Source organism: Chelonoidis abingdonii, chromosome 8, assembly GCF_003597395.2.
Source record: "Chelonoidis abingdonii isolate Lonesome George chromosome 8, CheloAbing_2.0, whole genome shotgun sequence".
NCBI lineage: Eukaryota > Metazoa > Chordata > Testudines > Testudinidae > Chelonoidis > Chelonoidis abingdonii.
This window is the reverse complement of record NC_133776.1, coordinates 32706095-32726108: the sequence shown is the minus strand read 5'-3', so window position 1 is coordinate 32726108 and position 20014 is coordinate 32706095. Positions and strand designations below refer to the sequence as shown.

At 39.6% G+C, this 20014-nt stretch overlaps 1 protein-coding gene across 10 annotated transcripts in view; it reads left to right on the top strand.

Annotated features, from left to right (window-relative positions):
* The window catches only part of U2SURP (U2 snRNP associated SURP domain containing), a 59719-nt gene extending 44399 nt beyond the window's left edge, over positions 1-15320 (top strand). For 5 of the 10 annotated variants that reach the window (XM_075068486.1, XM_075068485.1, XM_075068482.1 and 2 more), the window contains exons 20-27: positions 1039-1195; positions 1669-1764; positions 3180-3246; positions 4877-5039; positions 6924-7034; positions 11782-11918; positions 12762-12938; positions 14766-15017. In XM_075068486.1, the coding sequence (XP_074924587.1) occupies positions 1039-1195; positions 1669-1764; positions 3180-3246; positions 4877-5039; positions 6924-7034; positions 11782-11918; positions 12762-12938; positions 14766-14904 (1047 nt within the window). In that variant the 3' untranslated portion in view covers positions 14905-15017. Of the gene's footprint in view, positions 1-1038; positions 1196-1668; positions 1765-3179; positions 3247-4876; positions 5040-6923; positions 7035-11781; positions 11919-12761; positions 12939-14765 lie in introns of all 10 variants that reach the window. The other 5 variants (XM_032801667.2, XM_032801666.2, XM_032801665.2 and 2 more) reach the window with 2 other exon arrangements.
* Positions 15321-20014: the final 4694 nt, after the last annotated feature.

Here is a 20014-nt window from a genome sequence, read left to right as displayed (position 1 = left end):
TACTTCCACCTTTTCATGTTCTCTGTATGTATAAATATCTCCTGTCTGTGTCTTCCATTGTATGCATCCGAAGAAGTGAGCTGTAGCTCACGAAAGCTCATGCTGAAATAAATTTGTTAGTCTCTAAGGTGCCACAAGTACTCTTGTTCTTTTTGTGGATACAGACTAACATGGCTGCTACTCTGAAACCTGTACACTCCTAGTTCTTAAACACCCAGAGCATGGGATGGATGATAACTGATGTTTTTATAACTAAATATATATATCTTAAATGAGGAAGATCAAGTCACTGGAGGCTAGCAAACAAATACAGGATTTGAACAAGTCTTTGCATTGCAGCACTGCCAAAATATAGTATACTAGAGATGGTAACTGAAATATAAATGGAAAGTGGGATTGCTCTTATTGTATTGTGAATGCTAACAATAGAGTCAAGAAAGCATAGAAGCCTGTAGGAAAGTGCTTCTGCCGAATGTATTAGAAAGATTCTTTAGGAATGGTTAATTATGTGAATATTGCTTTGTGTTGCTACGAAGGAGGGAGACTTTTTGCCAGTTGCTCAGTTTAAAGTCTTTCAGGGAATCTTTCACATATCTAAAGTCAGGTGCACAGCTGTGTGTCCTTCAGTGAATCAATGCATTTGCCTCATGAGCCAAACCTGTACTTTATGTATGTGTTACATCCTCCTTTCCTTTGGATATGGAGATGGCAGAACTCTTAAGTAATGTGTGGACAAATTTCATCTTCCTAGTTTTTGTATGAGATAATTTAGTCACTTCTGTTGAAATTACACAGCAGTGTAGGGAGCAAATATCAGTTTAGAGTAATGCACTAATACATGTGCTACCAGGAATGCTTCGTTGCTTTCTATTTAAGGTGTGTTTGAAGCTATAATTAAAAAAAAAAAAAAAATCCAGCAAGTAAGTAAATGTTACCTGAAATGAATTAGAGAAATTAAAGTAAACAGTGTAGATCACTCATTGGGCAGCCCCTCGCTGAAGGAATTTAAATATTTACAATAAATATATTTGCCTACAGGAAGTACCAGATGATCTTGATGGAGCTCCCATTGAGGAAGAGCTTGATGGTGCACCACTGGAAGATGTTGATGGAATTCCTATTGATGCTGCTCCAATAGATGATCTTGATGGAATCCCTATTAAATCGCTTGATGATGATCTTGACGGTATACCTTGTAAGTTCAACTTGTAATTTGGAATTCTAGGTTTCCTAATATAATGTACTTAATGCTGATATAGGAACTTGACTTGAAAAAGTTAATAGCCTGGTGCCTCATCGTAAACTTGAATTTCAAAATGAAGTACGTGTAAAAACTGATCGGCAACAAGGGATAAGACAGAGTATTTAACAAGTAGAATGTTGAGTTCATGAGTGACTCTATTTTTAATCTTATGATGTCAACAAAATTAGTTTATAATTTGTTGTTTTTAGATTGTAATCTCTTGGGGCAGGGCCCATGATGCCTACCATGGTGGGGCCCCAATCTCAATCCTTTTGGGTGTTAATAGTGATACAAATAATAAATAAGATGGCACAGGTCACTTAAATATTTTATTACACTGTAAATGCCCTAATAAAATTCAACGTTTAAGATCTACCGAGAGAACTTTTGGACAATGATTTTCTTTATATTTTTTTCCTCAACAGTGGATACTTCTGAAGAGTCTAAAAAGAATGAGCCCATATTCAAAGTTGCCCCTTCAAAATGGGAGGCAGTGGATGAAGCAGAATTGGAAGCTCAGGGTTAGTTTAAAAAAATGTTTAAAATTCAGGCACTTTTGTAAGTAAATTGGAAGTTTTGATGTTTTACTTGGCTGCTTTTTGTGAACACTTGCAAGTAAGCTATCTAAAACTATTCATGCAGTTTAAATACTTTCAATGATAATCGCTTCCTTCAGTTACAATTTTCTGTGAAGTAAATTGAGCTTTGTTCTGCATCTGTTTTTCATACTTTAGTAACGTCAACTTTAAAAATCTTCCCATATATAATAAATAAATATTGGAAAACATTTAGTGATATACTACAGATTACCCATTCTCAAATCTTTATTCTAAGGATAAAATGTTTAAAGAACACTCAGCATTCCAGTTCCAAAAGTAATGCAAATACTTGGGCTCCGAAGTCCCATTGATTGCTATTGAGACTTAGACTTAAAAGTGCCTATATCACTTTTGTAAATGGGACTTAGGGTTCTGAAAGCTACTCAGGTGCTTTTGAAAATTTTACCCTAAGTGTGCTGTGTGTTGTCATTAAATAATAAATGAGAAATATATTTAACTATTCTGATGAAGTGCAGATTTGACTAAAGATGTACCGTACGTACTCGGACATAAGCCGATTCGTTTATAAACTGACCCCTGCAAGATGGATAAGTAAAAATGGCAAATTTTTATGGCCCATTCATAAGCCGTTGGCGGGCCAAGATGGTTTGTTTACCTTGAGCGTCCACAGGCACAGAGGTAAACCTTAGTAAACAAAATGTCCTGGCCCACCAATGGCTTACCCTGATAGGCCAGGACAGCAACTGGTGGGGAAAATTTGGGGGAGGGAGAGGTAGAGAAGCTGGGGGTCAGGGGAGTAACCCCTGTGACCACCCCCTACATGACCTCACCCCTAACCCTGGACCTCCCCACATAACCTCTCCCCGTGTAATCCCTTCCCACCCTAGCCTGGGACCCCCACACTCTCCCCATTCCATGCCTTCCCACCTTACCTGGCTCTGGCAGGCTGGGTGGTGCGGCCACAGCCTGCCAGCCTCGGAGCTGCAACTGCTTTGGAGGCTGAGGGGAAAACAGCGTGGCCAGAAGAGGAGAAACTCTGGCTCTGCCTCTTCTCTTCTGGCTCTGTTGACTGTGATGCCTCTCCTTGCCCCCTCTTTTTTTTTTGTTTTTGTTTTTTGGGGGAGGGTGCTGTGTCCCACCTCTCCCCCTCTCTATACCCATTCATAAGCCGATGCCCTTCTCCAATGCTTCCCTTTTTTACTAGAAAAAGTTGGCTTATGAATGAGTGTATACGGTAATTCATTTCCATAAAGAGGGGATATTTGTAGTAAACACTGGATGCTACAGAGTTTTGCATTTTATAATATTTACATATGACAAATTTCAGATGAAGTAATTTTTGTTTGTTTTTAGAACTTTCTTATTTTTTCTTCCAGCTGTTACAACTTCTAAATGGGAGTTGTTTGACCAGCATGAAGAATCAGAAGAGGAGGCAAATCAAAAGTAAGGCTCTAAATGTTTCTAGTTTACCCATGTAGGCTTCTTTCTGAAAGTTAGGGGCTGCCTTATTGAAGTCTATTTAGCATATCTGGCACGTAAATACCTTGCAGTGCTGGCTACAAAAGTGCCATGCAAATGCCTGTTCTCACTTTCTGATGACGTAAATAAGAAGCGGGCAGCAGTATCTCCTGTAAATGTAAACAAACTTGTTTGTCTTAGCTATTTGGCTGAACAAGAAATAGGACTGAGTAGACTTGTAAGCTCTAAAGTTTTACACTCTTTTGTTTTTGAGTGCAGTTATGTAACAAAACAAAAAAAAAAATTGACGTTTGTAAGTTGCACTTTCACCACAGAGATTGTACTACAGTACTTGTATGAGGTGAATTGAAAAATACTATTTCCTTTATTGTTTTTAACAGTGCAAATATTTGTAGTAAAAATAACATACACTTTTCAGTTACAACACAGAATACTATATATATGAAAATGTAGAACATCCAAAATATTTAATAAATTTCGATTGATATTCTATTGTTTAACAGTGCAATTAAAACTGCAATTTATTGCAATTAATTTTTTTGAGTTAATCGTGTGAGTTAACTGCAATTAATCGAGAGCCCTAGTTAAAATCCAAATTAAATTTGATAAGAGGGAGAATATGAAAATGTAGATATGAAGCAAGGTTTTTAGCACTGCATACCTTTGTCAATCATTTCTGCATTCTAATTTTATCAGTTATTCTGTATAGTAATGTTCTCAATGGAACTCTTTCAAAAGAAGCTGTATTCAGGAACCCATTAATGTCAAATAGTATGTGTCCAATACTACCTGAGGTTTGACGTGTGAGAATTGCATAGTTATGTGAACTCATCTAAAGGTTCACTTTCTACTTTGAATCAGAAGAGCAGGTAGTAGTTTTCCCATATATATATGATTTTCTGGATACGACTAGACCTCATGCAGTGTTATAGTTCTTGAGCAGTCTCTGGTCTTTTGTTCTTTAAGTAGCTTGAGAGCATCAATAATAATGATTACAGCATCTTAGACTGGATTATGTGTTGAGCTGCAGCACTCTAGTGGTGAGTTTGGGAATACCATTATAGAGTCTGATACTTCGGGTGTCTGTTCCCAGGACTGAAGGAAGAAATGTAAAAACAGAATACTTTTATTTTGTTTTGGAACTAACTACATTTGAAGAAGAAAAAATTGCATCACTTAGCCTGATCCTGTAAATAGTGTTGGGTTACCATTTTTAGCTTTATAATTATCAGCATAATTATGGACTAAGTGACTGAATTTGTATAGTTTTTGAAGTGCTTTGTTGGGATGCATTTGGTGTACAGTGTAAAATAACTGAAGCCTAAATGTGGGCTTTATTTAACAACAACAAAAAAACGGGTATTAGGGTAGCTACCTCATGCACCTGGTCAATCTCTGACACAGTCCACCATTAAATTGCAAGTTTGAGTGTATCATTTATAAGATTATCTTATCTAGAAATCTGCAGAAGTATAGACCTAAGACTGTAAGAAATACAGACATTTCAATAAGTAAGATTTGTAATGTTCAAGCAAATTATTGCATCAAGTAGATATCTGTATACTAATGGGTTCTGTACTTTTGCCCTTTCAAGTCAGGAAGAAGAAAGCGAAGATGAGGAGGATACTCAGAGCTCTAAATCAGAAGAGCAGCATATGTACTCCAATCCCATCAAAGAAGAAATGCCTGAATCCAAGTCATCAATCAAGTACTCTGAAATGAGTGAAGAAAAGCGCGCCAAACTCAGAGAAATTGAGGTCAGTGTTTAAAAAATAATAATAAAAATAAATAAATGGATTTATACCAAAAATATAGTTTTTATATTTTGAATTAAATAATTCTAGTCCTGCAGTATGGATTCTCCTAAGTTCATTCTATTTTATAGAAGAGTTATATGTACTTAGGAATATCCACCCACAAAAATGCATTAAAGAATGAAAAATGAGGGCATGAAGGGTCATGTGAAGTACAGCCCTATTCTTCAGTTCTGTTTTGTTTTCCTTCCACGCCACCATCCGCCTCAGTTTGCTCCTTGCTCCTCCTTTCCCCTCTAATGGCAAGTGGGTATGACTCTTGGGCTATTCAGGGACTGTCAGGTCCCTTTGTGGCTCTGTCTCTAACTTTCCTGCCTCACAGTTTCTTCTCTTTCCAGTTTTTCTTACTGTCTATTACCACAGATAGAACAAGTGCTAGAAGTTTTATTGCTCCAAGTATCAGGGTCATAAAGCAAGGGAGGCAGAGACCACCTAGGCAGGTGGGGAATTTAACTGCTGGTCTTAGTTCGGCTTGTCGTACTTGCTCCTTCTCCCTTCCTCCTCCAAGCAGAGTTGCAAGAATGTCTGCTGAACTTGGGGAGCACAGATTGTCTCTAGACCCTCTTCTCTCACACACCTGTAAGTGGCTGATTGGCTGAAGAGCTAAGTGGGAGTGGAACTAAAGGCCCTTACTCAGCATGAGCTCAGTTAGCAATGAGGGGGCTTTTCATTGCAGGTGCAATACAAAAATGCATAGGCACCATTTTCTCCAACTTCTATTCAGTTTAAAGCCCTGTGAATTGGGCTGTGATACTTGAAAAGCTGAGATCTCTAGTGCACTCTGACAAGAAATAAAAATGACATTACAAGGAGTGGGAAGAGGTGGAGTGGGGGCAGGGCGCATGGCAGAGCCAGGGGTTGAGCAGTGAGCACCCCCTGGCACATTGGAAAGTTGGCACCTGTAGCTCCAGCCTCGGAGTCAGTGCCTATACAAGGAGCCACATGTTAACTTCTAAAGAGCTGAATGTGGCTCCAGAGCCATAGATTGGCCACCCCTGGCTTAATGATTCAGTGCTGCTTATATGCAGAAACTGAATAGTGTTAAATTAAGGCTTTAGAAAAAGGTGAGAAGTTGGAGTAAAGTTTTATGGTCTGAACCAGTTTGATGGAAAGTTTAATGTGCAGAGAAAAAAATGAAGTTTCTTCCAGGAAAAATGCCAAAGACTCCCTAGCTACTACTGTGACGCTTGAGGTACCATCACAGTAAGGATGACATTACTTGTAGCAGTGCTAGTGAGCGGAAAGTCCCTAGTGTAATGGACAGCGTATGAATGAATATTTACATCATTAAAATAATCCACCTTGAAAGTGAATTAGTTTACAAAAATATCCTAGAAGAAGAGGATAATTTTGGCTTGTGTATCATTTCAGTCAGATAGAATTTGGGGTTAAATGGAAAAAAGACAATTTCTAAGAAAACCTGCAAATGAGAGGTTGAAACAGGATATGTTAACAGTAAACTTTCATTTGCAAGAAGTATATAGGCAGTGTTCCGAGAGAGATTTTAGGGTGTAGCAAAATCAAATGATGGACACTAATTGAGTAGAGGTTTCAGTGGTAGCCAGGAATAACTGTAAACAAATCTCAGTCTTTATTTAGTTCTTCTTAAGTGTGTAAACAGTTGCACGAGACTAAGGTCAAATACCCATTTTCTCCACTTTGATGTTGATATCCTTTCATATGTGACACTTGTACATTTAATATTGAGAGAACAAAATACACAAATAATTCATTTCAACCAAGTTTCATTTTCAGCCAGTTGTCTAAAACCTGTGAATACTCAGTCCAGTAAAAATGTACTTTAAATGGTTATTATTAATTTTGCAGCTTAAGGTGATGAAATTTCAAGATGAGTTGGAGTCTGGAAAAAGACCCAAGAAACCAGGCCAGAGTTTTCAGGAACAGATTGAACACTACAGAGACAAACTTCTTCAGAGGGTAAGAAATGTTCTTTATATATTCAATATTGATTCTAGATTTCAGATATAGTGTTGCACTAAGGTAATGTATTAAATGCATTTAGTTGACATTCCACTGTATTGTTAAATTAAGTGTTTCAATCCAAGTGCAGTTCATTGTGATTTGATTCCTTGCCATCAGAATGTGTTGAGAAGAAAACACTCAATGGTTAAAGCTCTAATAGTAAATGTATTTTGCGGAAAAAACAATGCGTAGAAAAATAGTGCTGCCAAAAATAGCTTGTAGCGCAGGGGTAGGCAAACTTTTTGGCCTGACGGCCACATCAGGATTCCGAAACTATATGCAGGGCCGGGTACGGAAGGCTGTGCCTCCCCAAACAGCCTGCCCCCTCTTACTTCCAGTTCCATGACTGACCCCCACCCCAGGACCCCCGACCCATCCAACCCCCGCTGCTCCTTGTCCCCTGACTGCCCCCTCCTGGGACCCCTCCACCCCCATCCAACCCCCCCTCTCTGACCCCTGCCCCCACAACTCAACTCATCCAACCACCCCTGCTCATTGTCCCCTGACTGCCCTGCCTCCTATCCACACCCCGCCCATTGCCATGGCCCCAGGACTCCAATGCCTATCCAATGCCTATCCAATGCCTCCTATTCCCTCCCTGACCCGCCCCGCCCCATCCAACCGCTCCCTGTCCCCTGACTGCCCCTGCCCCTTATCCAACTCCCTCGCTCCCTGCCCCATTACCATGCGCTCAGAGCACCAGGACTGGCAGCCGTGCCACCCGGCTGGAGCCAGCCACACTGCCACACAAAGTAGAGCATCGGGGCAGGCTGGTGGCTCTCACAGCCGTGCTACCCAGCAGGAGCTCACAGCCCTGCGCCCAGAGTGCTGGCGGCACAGCGAGCTGAGCTGCAGTGGGGGGCTGGCGGCTAGCCTCCCAGTGGGAGCTCAAGGGCCAGGCAGGGGTTCTGCCGCTGGATGTTGCCTGCAGGCCACAGTTTGCCCACCTCTGTTGTAGCGAATCAGTAAAGAAGTTGAGGGGGTCACTTATAGACCTTATTGAGTTTATAAAGCAAGGTAGAGTGGCTTGAGTGGAAAAAATCTTCAATTTACACTTAAAGGTGTTTCCACATTTTTGACTATTCTGTTGGTAAATTGATAAAACTTCATTTTGTCAAATGCTTCCAATAGCACGAGAGAGAATGGCGTTCAGGACACACATTAGTTGAAACTCCTCTGTTTCCCTACACCTCAGTTTGTTCTAGCTAACTCCAGCTTTGTGCCTGCACCCCAGAATGAATAATTCTGCAACATTACCACTACTGTTAGTCCTCTGTGGCTTCCCGAGCCGGGTCAGAGGAGCTCTGAAAGTGCTCAATTACAGAATTTTAAAATATATTCAAAACAATATAAAAATTGAACTTCTCAAAACCATGGCATGTAAACGAAAAACACTTTTAACCTAAGCTTCTCTGGTCTGACTCCACAGTCTGAGTTCTAGTAATGATGGTTGTCAGGCTGTCTGGGTGGCTCACAAGCATAAGTACCAACTTCAGGGCAGACTGTGAGGAAGCAGTGCACAAACCCCAAACAGGTTGTGAGTTCTATACTTAGAGTTCATCAGGAGTTCATACTTGACTGAAGCGCTATAACAGGCTTAACATGGAGTCGCAGACGGTTCTCTTGGGTACTCGGTCGATCTTGCTGCGCAGGCAAGCTTGCCTTTGTGATAGATGGTCCCTTACACCCAAAATCACAATAATACTCAGTTTACTCCCAGTTCCAAAGGACCAGTCACTTAGCCCAGGTCAGCTGCATCCTAGATCTCGCACCAAAGACAACATTTGTAGCCAATCGTATTATAAACTGACTAAAGATTTATGAACTAAGAAAAGTAATGAGTTATTTACACACACACACACACACACTCTCTCTCTCTCTCTCTCTTCCCCCCCCCCCCCCCACCTACCTATCCATCCATCTTAGGCTTCGGTTCCAAAAAGTAATAGAAGGTGCTGTTGTGTGCAAGCTCTGTTGGCATGTCTACGCAGCAAGTACAGACCTGCGGCTGGCCTGTGTCAGCAGGTTCGGGCTGTTTGATTGCATACTTCTGGCCTCAGGCAGGAGCCTGGGCTCTTAAGAGCCTGTGAGATGGGAGGGTCCTAGAGCTTGGGCTTTAGCTCTAGCTTGGAAATCTGCCCAGCAATGAAACAGCCCTGCAGCCCAAGCCCTGAGAGCCAGAGTCAGCTGGTATGGGCTAGCTTGGGTATCTAGTTGCTGTGTAGACATATTCTGTATGTTCTTTAGGCCCCAAGCCCTGGGGCTCTCTTACTTATGCTTGCAAATCTTCTCACCTCAGATTTTAAGCAGCACAGAGTTACTGTTCCTTTTTCCAGGGGTTTTTATTCCTTTCACGCAGAGTTCAAGTTGTTGGGATGAGTCCACCTGCACTTCTCCTCTTCTTTGGTGTGGGGGGGAAGCAATCAAGAAAGTCCTTGTTCTTTGATGTTACACAATGGCTCATTTGGTTTCAGTGGGCCTTCTTGGTGGGCAGGACCTAACACCTTCTGTAAGAAACTAGCATTTCTACATTAATTCATACTCTTTCCTGTTTAATGATTTACACAATTACAGGGGTTTACAATGCATAAAACATAGGACACAGATATTATAAGTAAGATTAATACATGCAGCATCCAGCAAGCATTCCATAAAGACTAAACACATTATTATAAATCTAATACACTATTTTAAAAGTAAGAGGTGAACCAAACTGGTTTTCGGCTATGCATTTGTCAGTATTCAGTGGGGCCTAGGGGCCTTGGCGTAAGCTGGCACCCGGTCTGCCACCATCACCCATGGTATTACAGAATTATTGCTTCTGGCATGTCACAGCAAAGCTTGGAACGACCCATACTATTTATTGGAAGCTAAACATAAATGTACTAATTTGTGTTGAGTGCTTCTCTGACTCTCTTCCTTTGGGGCATTCAGCACACAAATGTAAGGGTAACTCACTTAAAAATAGATTTGCAGGTTGCCTTTAGGAAAGAGACCTGTCAAAGTCCAGAATGGTGATCTATGGAGGAAATATACACATCTGGAGACTGACGGTAGCTGTTGGTGCTTTGTGTTTGAAACCAGTAACTTCTGTTTTAAATGAAGTTGACATTTAAAGAGTCTTTCTTACTCTCTTAGCTATAATTGGAGAGAGAAGTGGTGTTTATCTTGTGTAGCAAGGGTGATGTATGTAGTAAAATGAAGTTGTTTAAAAAAATAAAATCACAACCTAAATAACCTTGTCAGATGCTTTGTGTGTTCTGCAAGTGCTTGATTTTCATCTGAGTTCATTCTAGCAGTTTGTAAGCATAGGTTTTTGTCATTAGCTGGCTTTGTTCTTTTTTTAATTTTCATTACATTGTAAATAAAATGTAAAAATATAAATTCTAAATATTAAATATGGCAATTATAACTGATGTTCTTTACAATACTGGCATCAAGAGTGCAGTTTTTCTCCGGTTGCTGGATAATTCTTTTCTTTGGGTTTGCTGCAAAATAAACCTAACAGTTCTGCAAAAGAGCAGTGCATAAATGGCTGATTTGCAGTTAGTGCATTAAGCTCTGAGATGGTTGCCCTTTTCTGCCTATTTAATTTACAATAAATGAGCATTTCAAAGGTAACGTTGCTTCATAGTATGGCAGTTTGAGAAAATAGCAGTATTTAGCTGTTTAACAGCTTCATTGTTGCTGAATGCTCCAGGTCTGTCCAGCTGAAACTAGTCTGCTGTACTACAGAATGTGCCAGCTAGCCCATTAACAATCCATTGACTTCAGTGGCATGGTAGTGTTTAATTGTACTACAGCAGGTGTAGTGGACTAGCAATGCAAGGTTAATACTTTAACTGTAACTATTTCATATTTAAAAGATACGACATTAGAAATAATATAGTTGTCCTGGGATTTACTGTAATGTAGAACATAATCTTTTTGAGATATCTAAGCATGTGTGTTATAATGGTTTCTCAAAAGTCAGTCCATTTGAGTTCCAGGGCTGCTATATTAGCATCTATAATTATGGTGCTGCTAAGCAGCACTTAGTGTAATTGCAGCATCTGGAATGCTTCATCCTCCTAATATAGAGTATAGTAGAATTTTTTTCTGAACTACAGAGGGAATTTTGAAATAACAAAAATGTAGACATGGTGTTGAAGCCCACATTTTATCTTGTTTCAGTGCCTGTACTCAAACTTGCTAACTGTATAGTCCTGTCTCCTGTAATCCGGGGGGGCGGGGGGAAGACGAGATCCAGCTGGCAAAATTAAATGACACATGTTCAGCCATCATCCAGTATTGTCTTCTTTTTAATGTTGTTGTTGGTGCATGTGACAGCACACACTATTACAGGAAGGAGTGGGGACTGGTACGGTACTTTGATTTCAGTTTTCTATAACGTTGGATAAACAGTCATAAGGTTGTCTATAGTTTCATTTTCAAGACAGGGACCAGAATGTATATATTTAAGTAGATAGAGGTACCCTCTGACTCCTGAAAATGGAAATTTAGAAAATTTAGGTGTTAAGATCTTGTTTAAATTTTCTGAAACCTATCAGTAAATCTAAGATTTGTGTGTTGGTGTAACCATTATTTTCTCCTGCTCCCCAGATTCAAATGTTGATCCTGTCCCTCCAAAACTGTAACCCAATAGTGGATACACTGGATACCTTTTCTCTGTATCATAGAACAAATCTTACCTAAATCTCAGTTGTTTTTAATAACTCAGGAAAAAGAAAAGGAGCTGGAAAGAGAACGAGAGAGAGACAAGAAAGACAAGGAAAAATCTGAATCCAGATCCAAAGACAAGAAGGAAAAAGAAGAATGTACACCAACAAGAAAAGAGAGGTGCAGCTTTTATTCTGTCCCTGAGCACATGGAAACCACTTGTTTAATAGCTTTGTAGACAATATTAGACTTTAAATTAAATTGTAGTTGTAGTTCTTGCTGTAATAAAGGAATTCAGCTATTTAAAATTTAATCTGATTGTAAGACAGTAAAACACAGGATTCGGAGTTTAACAGATTTTGTATTCTAATCTGCCCCAAACATGCTTCAAGTAACTTTCTGAACCTTTTGTTTCAGTCAATGCATCTGGAAAAATGGGTCCAAATAGTACTTCTATGAAAACAATGCACTGTGTTTAGCTGTGATTTTAGGAATAAATTTAACTGTGAAATAACTTTTTGGTCTGAAAACTGGACCTAAAACTAAATTACTTAGGAAAAGTAAATTGCTCTGGTCTAAATATTCTTCACCTCATTACGAAAGTATAAACAGTTTAAATTGTACAGTCGCTTTTAGTCTGCATACTGGCCTTCTGCTAACATATGTGTTTAGCGGGAGTCTTGACACTAGCTCAGTAAGCATAGCTGCCTTATTTGTAACTTGTGTTGCTTTTTCAAGAACTTGTAGCAATATTGTATTTAATTGCAACTTTGTCACCAATCCATAAACAAGGATCAGTCATAGGTTGTAGTTTGTGACCCAGATAAAAAGTCTGATCAAGTACTGACCTATTTAGAAGTTGTGATTTAAAAAAAAAAAAATTAGCACTACTCTATTTTTAAGGAATGAATGAATGAAAATGCATATTAAATTGGGAAAGAATCTGTACAAATGGAGGGGATTCCTTTTTGTAGGGGTGTGTGTGTATGTGTGTAAATTATTATTTTTTGTTATTTTACAAAGGAAAAGACGACACAGTACATCTCCCAGTCCGTCTCGCAGCAGTGGCAGTAGACGAGCAAAATCCCCATCACCAAAATCGGAGCGCTCAGAGCGATCTGAAAGATCCCACAAAGAGACCTCACGTTCAAGGTCATCTCACAAAGATTCTCCTAGAGATGTCAGTAAAAAAGCCAAAAGGTAAGCTAAACATCTCTCTTCTGGAAATCTACCCTGAATTATACAAGGCAGCTGGACCAATAAACTGTATGATTCAAGGTCCTTCCTTTGCCTAATGCCAAACTACAATAATAATCCCCCAGTTCTGGGATTGACAACAGAGCCTCCTTTGCGCACACACCACAGCATTAACGATTATTCAGTATCTTTCGTGTCATATTTGAGAAATGCAACTTTAGCGAAGATTCTCACTGGTGAGAGCTCTGGTGTAGACACAAGTTTTTGGTGGTTTATGGAATACATTTTGGCAGTGTAGTGAAGAAAACCACTGTTGCCCTGTCTACACTAGGGCTTTCAATGATGGGGAATTACTTCCTAAATTCCCTGCTCTAGATATGGTGTAACTGTATTCTATTGCTGTTATCACCAAAATAGTGGTCTCTGGTTTATGCTGTGCATGAGATCAGATATATTTCTCATTAATATTTTGTGTGGTTTGTGGTGTTCTGTTTGCATTCCAAAATTCAAGATTGCTCTGAAAGTCTAGATTGCTATACTCATGCATTTTTGTTGTAGTCATGTTCCTGAAGTTTCAGCTTCTACTATTAGTGATTCAGCAGAGAAGAGAGAAAATTTTATGGTGCATTGTATTTGTGATGTTTCTTAGTCAAGCAAAAGTAAGCACCTTCTTGTAGAGAACGTTAGCAATTATATTAAACCGGAAAGTTGTTTTGGGATAATTACATATTTCTACAGAGTTCATGCAGTGGTCATGTAGCCTGATGAGGCATGAAATCAATTTAGATTAGATGAGATTAATCATGTGCATTAAGAGTGGGCCAGATGGTGCAGTAGGTTTATTCATTATCCATTTGTCTGTAGACTTCTGGGTTTGGTCACAACCCATGAACGTGTTTGGTTAGAATGTTAGATATTTTCCAGCTCAACACAATTTAACATAATTGCATGGAATAGAAATGAGCAATGTTGGAATAAGTTGGTGTTAATGCAAAGGCTAAGGTGCACTTGCAGAACTATGTAGGAAAGCTTGTACATTATTTGCCTGCTTTAAGTGACACTGATTGGTGCTGTTTTTCTCATACTTTCTGAGCACTGAAACTGAGTCAATGCACATACCATGGGGGGAGAAATTGTACATGCTAACTGATGTGTGCCTAGATAACAAGTCAGGAATTTCTGTTTACAAATGACAAATAAAGTAGAACCCCCTTTATTCGAGCCTCCATTATCCGTCTCTCTATATTAACCACCAGCACACACACAGGGATGTGGGAAATTGATGCTTCAGCCCTGGGTAGTGGGGCTGGGGCCGTAAGCCCGAGCTCCATGTGGTGGAGCTGAAGCGTTTAACTTAGCTGGACCCAATGTAGTGTGGGGCCCTGAGCAATTGCAGCAAACAGGTTGAGAAACATTGCTGTAGATGGTCCCTATAATGTTCAGGGTTAAAGAGTAAAGTGCATAAAAATGATCAATACCTGTACAACTTGTTAAAAACTCATGTTGGTTTTCTTGTTAGTAAATGAACAAAACATTGTTTGCAAGAACTAGGGATTTGTATACTCTATTAAGTAGATAAGAAATGAGGGGTATGTTTTAATGCTTCTCTGTGAGGGGTCAGCTAATTTAAAAGCAACTCCACATCTTAAAATGATGATTGCCCATTATCCGAATTTTTGATTATCTCGTCTGGTCCCGGTCCCAATTAGATCGGCTAAACGGAGTTCCCCTGATTTTATTCTAGAGTTGTTCAGAGGAAAGGGCCATATAGCTGCAGAGAAAAAAGCAAAGGAATTATCTGTCAGTATGTAATGAAACTTTATTTTTCAGGTCACCATCTGGCTCAAGGACACCCAAAAGATCAAGAAGGTCACGATCCAGGTCCCCTAAAAAGTCAGGGAAAAAATCCAGGTCGCAGTCCCGTTCTCCACACAGATCTCACAAGAAGTCAAAGAAAAGCAAACACTGACAAAATGTTCATATTTTTTATGATGCTGTCACTTATTGGAAATGCGGTTTTGTTTTTGTGCCTGAACAGTCTGTTTAAAAAACAAAAACAAAAAAAAATCAAACAAAAAAAAATCAAACAAAAAAGCATTCCTGAATTTTTTGTGAATGCATGTGTATACTCATGAGTAACTGCATCTGTAGACCTGTCATTGTTTTATATTGTACAAAATATCTTCATTGTGACTATTTCCCCAAATGAAACATTTTTGTGTTTAGAGATTTCATCAGAAGTGTGTGTATCTGATCTGCTGGCAGTAGTGATATTTTTGTTTTAGAATGTTGTGACATAGCAAAAATAACACAAATGTTTTCCCCTTTTTGTAGCTTTGACAATTTGAATTAGATTTCAAATAAAATCTGAACAGAAATTTAAAACGTGGTTTTCTTGCCCCGCTTATGACTCAGATCTTTAGAGGCATTCATAGTTTGTTTGGAAGTACTGTGTATTTCCGACATACTATGCTGTTTAAAAGCTTTCTTCAATGGAGTATACAACATTAACAGCTGTGGTCCTTTTTTGTTAGTTTTGAATATCAAAAGAAAAGCACCTTTGAATCCAGCTGATGGATGTAATTTCCCATTGTGATGCTTAATGTAGGAGCATTTGACCAGTTTGGTGCCTACAGCTGGGCACACTTAAAAGTTCTGATGTATTAGAGATGTTACCCGTTCTGGTGGTATTTCTCTATTTTAAGTATGAGGAATATCTCTGAAATAAAAGTGCATTTTAAGTGTAGGGGTAATATGTGCAATGATGCATCTATAAGCCACATTAGTGGCATGCCTTGGGAACAGTGAAAGGAAAAAAGGCCAAAGGCTGAATGATTTTCCTCAAGAAATATAGTTACAATGATTGCAACATATAGTACATTCTGATTTGTTTTTCTAAAGTGGATTTTTATTCCTAAAGCAGAGCTTTTACATTACATGTTTTTTTATTGAATATATTTCCCAATTGTGAAAACTGTTCAAAATAGATTAGAAGAAATTAAATTTTTATTAACTTGTTTTTTATTTAATCATATGTTTGAACCACACAACTGTAACTTTTTCTTCATTTTAGATTTTTGCCTCCTTTACTCTGCTCTTTAGGCCTTGATGTAACTTTAAATCTCTTCAGCTTGGTCTGCAACCCTTTTTTTTTTTTTTTTTTTTTTTTTACGGAGGAAAAAAGGAACAGGAGGGTTCACTGTTAATACTTGGAGGTGTGGGTGGATTGTAATAAAAATGTAAAATAAAGAAGGGACCTGGATTCCTGTGAACTGTTTCTGAAAGCCAAAGCTGTGCTTATTGCATCCATGGAGTGCTAGATGACCTATTATTATGCCGGTGTACTTATGGCTTGTAAAGTCTCAGCTTTAAAAAGGGTGGGGGGAATTGTATATTACTTGTATGTCTCTAGTCAGCTTAAGTTGCTGAAGACAGTTGCAAATACAGGATCTAAATATCTTTATTAAAACCTCTATATTTGGCCCTTAATCTTTCCTCCTCTCTTCCCATTAGAGTCTTTGAGTTAGTGATAATTAAACTAATGTAAATGTGATTGTTAGAGGTAAAGCATTATTGAAGCTTATCCTGACAGCCTAGGAACTAAAGGAGACATTCTAGACCAGGGATCGGCAATGTTTGGCCCGCGGCCCACCAGGGTAAGCCCCCTGGTAGGCTGGGCCAGTTTATTTACTTGCCGCATCCACAGGTTTGGCCGATCGTGGCTCCCATTGGCTGTGGTTCGGTGCTGCAGGAAGCGGTGTGGAAAGAGGGATGTGCTGGCTGCGACTTCCCGCAGCCCCCACTGGCCTGCAACGGCAAACTACGGCCAGTGGGAGCCACGATTGGCCGAACCTGTGGACATGGCAGGTAAATAAACCAGCCCGGCCCGCCAGAGGGCTTACCATGGCGGGCCACATGCCAAATGTTGCCAATTCCTGTTCTAGACCCTTTAAATATAAAGAGAATACATGTGTGCTATAAAGGCATTCTTGCCATGACTTTTCAATGGGTTCATTACTCACAAGAAGTGAATACACAGTCAGTATTAGTTTCTGTAAAATGGAGTAAACAATTTTAGAAATGTTTGTGTTCATTTTTAAAATATTTCTCTTATCCCTTTACCTATAAAACCAGACAGGCTTAGTACTAAGAATTCATTCCAAGGCCTGCATAGTTGAAATAATTATATTTTTTAAAATGATCTAAAATAGCTTCTATTTCAATACTTTGATACTTTGATTTCAAAATATATAGAGCCAGAAGCAAATGTGACACATTAGTTGAAGAGGATAGTCCTAATTCTTCAGTGAGAGGGCGCTCCTATTTAAGGAAAATAAAAACAAAAGTAGCAGAGTGCAGTTGATTCAGATAAACTGCATTTATCCTGAACCTTTATCACATGAACATCATACTGACATCTACAGTATGAAGTGTGGAAGTTACGTTGGGGGCGGGGGGAAGAATGTAATGGTTATAAAAAATGAAAACCCCCATATATAAAGCCTACTCTACAAGAGTTGGGAATTCAAAATTATAAAATTACAATCCATTATTAGGCAAGTTCTAAGTCAAGTAACTATAGACCTATAACAGCATGGCTAACCACACTGCTGTATTTTAGAACAGCTTTTATCAGCACCTTTAATTTATAAATACTTTGTATTGACATTCCCTTCTATTTTGTTCTGTTTGCTCATTTTTCTGGCTTTGGAAAAGCTGTATAATAATACACCTTCAAGAGCTATTAAGAATCTGCAAACTTGATACCAATTTTATTGTTGAAAGGAACACCTTTTGATACCATTTGTTGCAGTGTCTCCCGTGTACATAATTTTGTTTATAGCTTGCCTTGTCTGGCAAAGTGGTTGTGTAAAAAAAAAATCTTTACACAGGAAATGCTTAACAAAAGACTTAACTAATATTGGAGATGCAAATTAAATTAAATAGAATAAAAATTTCTCCACATTGTCTAACTCTTGGCAGAGTGACTAGATATAGCTTTCATCTGAAATTGCAAGAAGTACATTTTTCTGATTATGTAAAGGAGAAATCTGTGTTTCAAGTGTGGTATTGACTGAACCAGGGCTAGGTGATTTCCCACCATAACTGAGGAAAAAGGGGAAGCACAGCCACTGAAATACACTTCACCTCTCCTTAGCCTTGGACTTACAGGAGCCCTTGTGTACAGTTAGAGCCCCCGGTCATGCAGTAAGAGTTATTAGGTCCTGGTGTAGTCAGAGAAGGAATTTTACTACACTGCTTATCTTACAGCTGGGATGGTGTGATGTGTGGATGGAGGAACTGGTGGTGGGGATTTGGAAAATGGCATAGAGAGGTTGGTCCTTGTTCAAGCTGCTCTATGTTTTGCAGAGTTGGGTTGTCCAATGATCATCTGATTATATGGGAATTGAGCACAGCAACCCCCTATCTTTCCATGTGCCCTCAAACCCTCCCCATCTGAGAAAACCTAAGTAGAGAACATGGAGTCACTGATTCTCCTATAGAGTACTCCCTTGGAGGTGCATATATAAGCCTTAATGATGTGGTTTATACAAAAGCAGGGAAATTGAGTTTAACCTGCCATAACATGGAGTTAAACAATGGAGTCCCATTCTGGCTGCATAGTGTCCCTAAAGCATAAAATGCTAGGCGATGATGCTTACCTTAATGCTACCTTAAACATTGGAATTTAATGTATGCAGTGTGTTATTTAATCATCCTTTAATCTGGTATGCACAGATTTAAATTGATGAAGCACTTACCCAGTTGTATGCTAAACTCAGCTTTATATGCCCTCCTGATAGGCATTGCTAAAGAAAGGTCTCTAGATACAGAGCTGTTGGAATTCTGAGTAGCTGCAAATTTATCCCTCTTTGTTTAATGAACCAGTCCTGACTTCTCTGAATGTATTTGTGTTAGCCAGATCCCCACCGCACAGAAGGAGTTGGGCACCTAAATCCTAGCTGGAGGCAGGCATCTCCCTCTAATCCGAATTCACAGCTGTGAGCCTGGAGTTAAGCGCTTAAGCGAGGTCAGTATTTTCTCAAAAAAAAAAAACTGTGGCTGTGGTCCTGCTTATGCAATAGCCCAGTGGTTAGAGCACCCATCCAGGATATTGGAGATATGGGTTCAAAACCCTACTTGGTCTGGTTTGGAGCACGGTCTCCCCACTTCCAGCTGAGTGCCCTAACAGCCAGGCTGGAGCATATTGTGGGGTGGGTTGGTCACTGCTGTTGAAGCTATCTCACTTAGTAGCCCACAAAAGCTTATGCTCATATACATTTGGTAGTCTCTAAGGTGCCAGAAGTACTCCTGTTCTTTTTGTGGATACAGGCTAACATAGCTGCTACTCTGAATGCTTAAATATTCATTGGTTTAGAGAGGAAGAGAATGACTGTGTTACCCAATAACTAGGGAACTCACCCGAGATGTAGGAGTCCCAGGTTCGAGTCCCTGCTCCAGATCAGGCAATGTGGGATTCTTTAAGTAGATAAATTGTGTATTCCCTTTTAGGTCCCTTGGGCATGCTGGAGCCAGAGAATTTTGCCTAGCAGTACCCGAAGAGAGGCAGTGCTCGTGCTTTGTGGCTGCAGCCTGGCCACAAGCTATATGAGGCATCACTGTCCTGACCCCACTCAGTTCCTTCTAACCATCTGCGGCTGGAGTTGGATCTCTGTTTTTAACCTCACAATCCCACTATTTTTAGTGGTTTTTCTACTGGTATATAATTAGTATCCTTAACAGAGTTTGTTAGATTCAGCGTGCTTCAGCTATAGTTTGTGTTTCCCTGGTAATGCCCTCACCAGGGTTTAAACATCGTCTGTCGTGTGGGGGAGCGATCCCTACATGTGTTGTTTGCTGTGCCTAGATGAAGCCCAATGAGCAGTGCTCAATTTGCATATCATTCACCAAATGGACTCAAGTGCGAGGTATCTTCATTGGAAGCAGCACCTGCTCAAATAGGCCACGTAACCTGCTTTGAAAGAGAGGCCCTCATCAGATCGAAGGTCTCCCTGGGGTTCTGAGAGTGCTCCCACATCGTGTTCTGGAGCTGGCACCTCTCCAAAGAGATGAAGGAG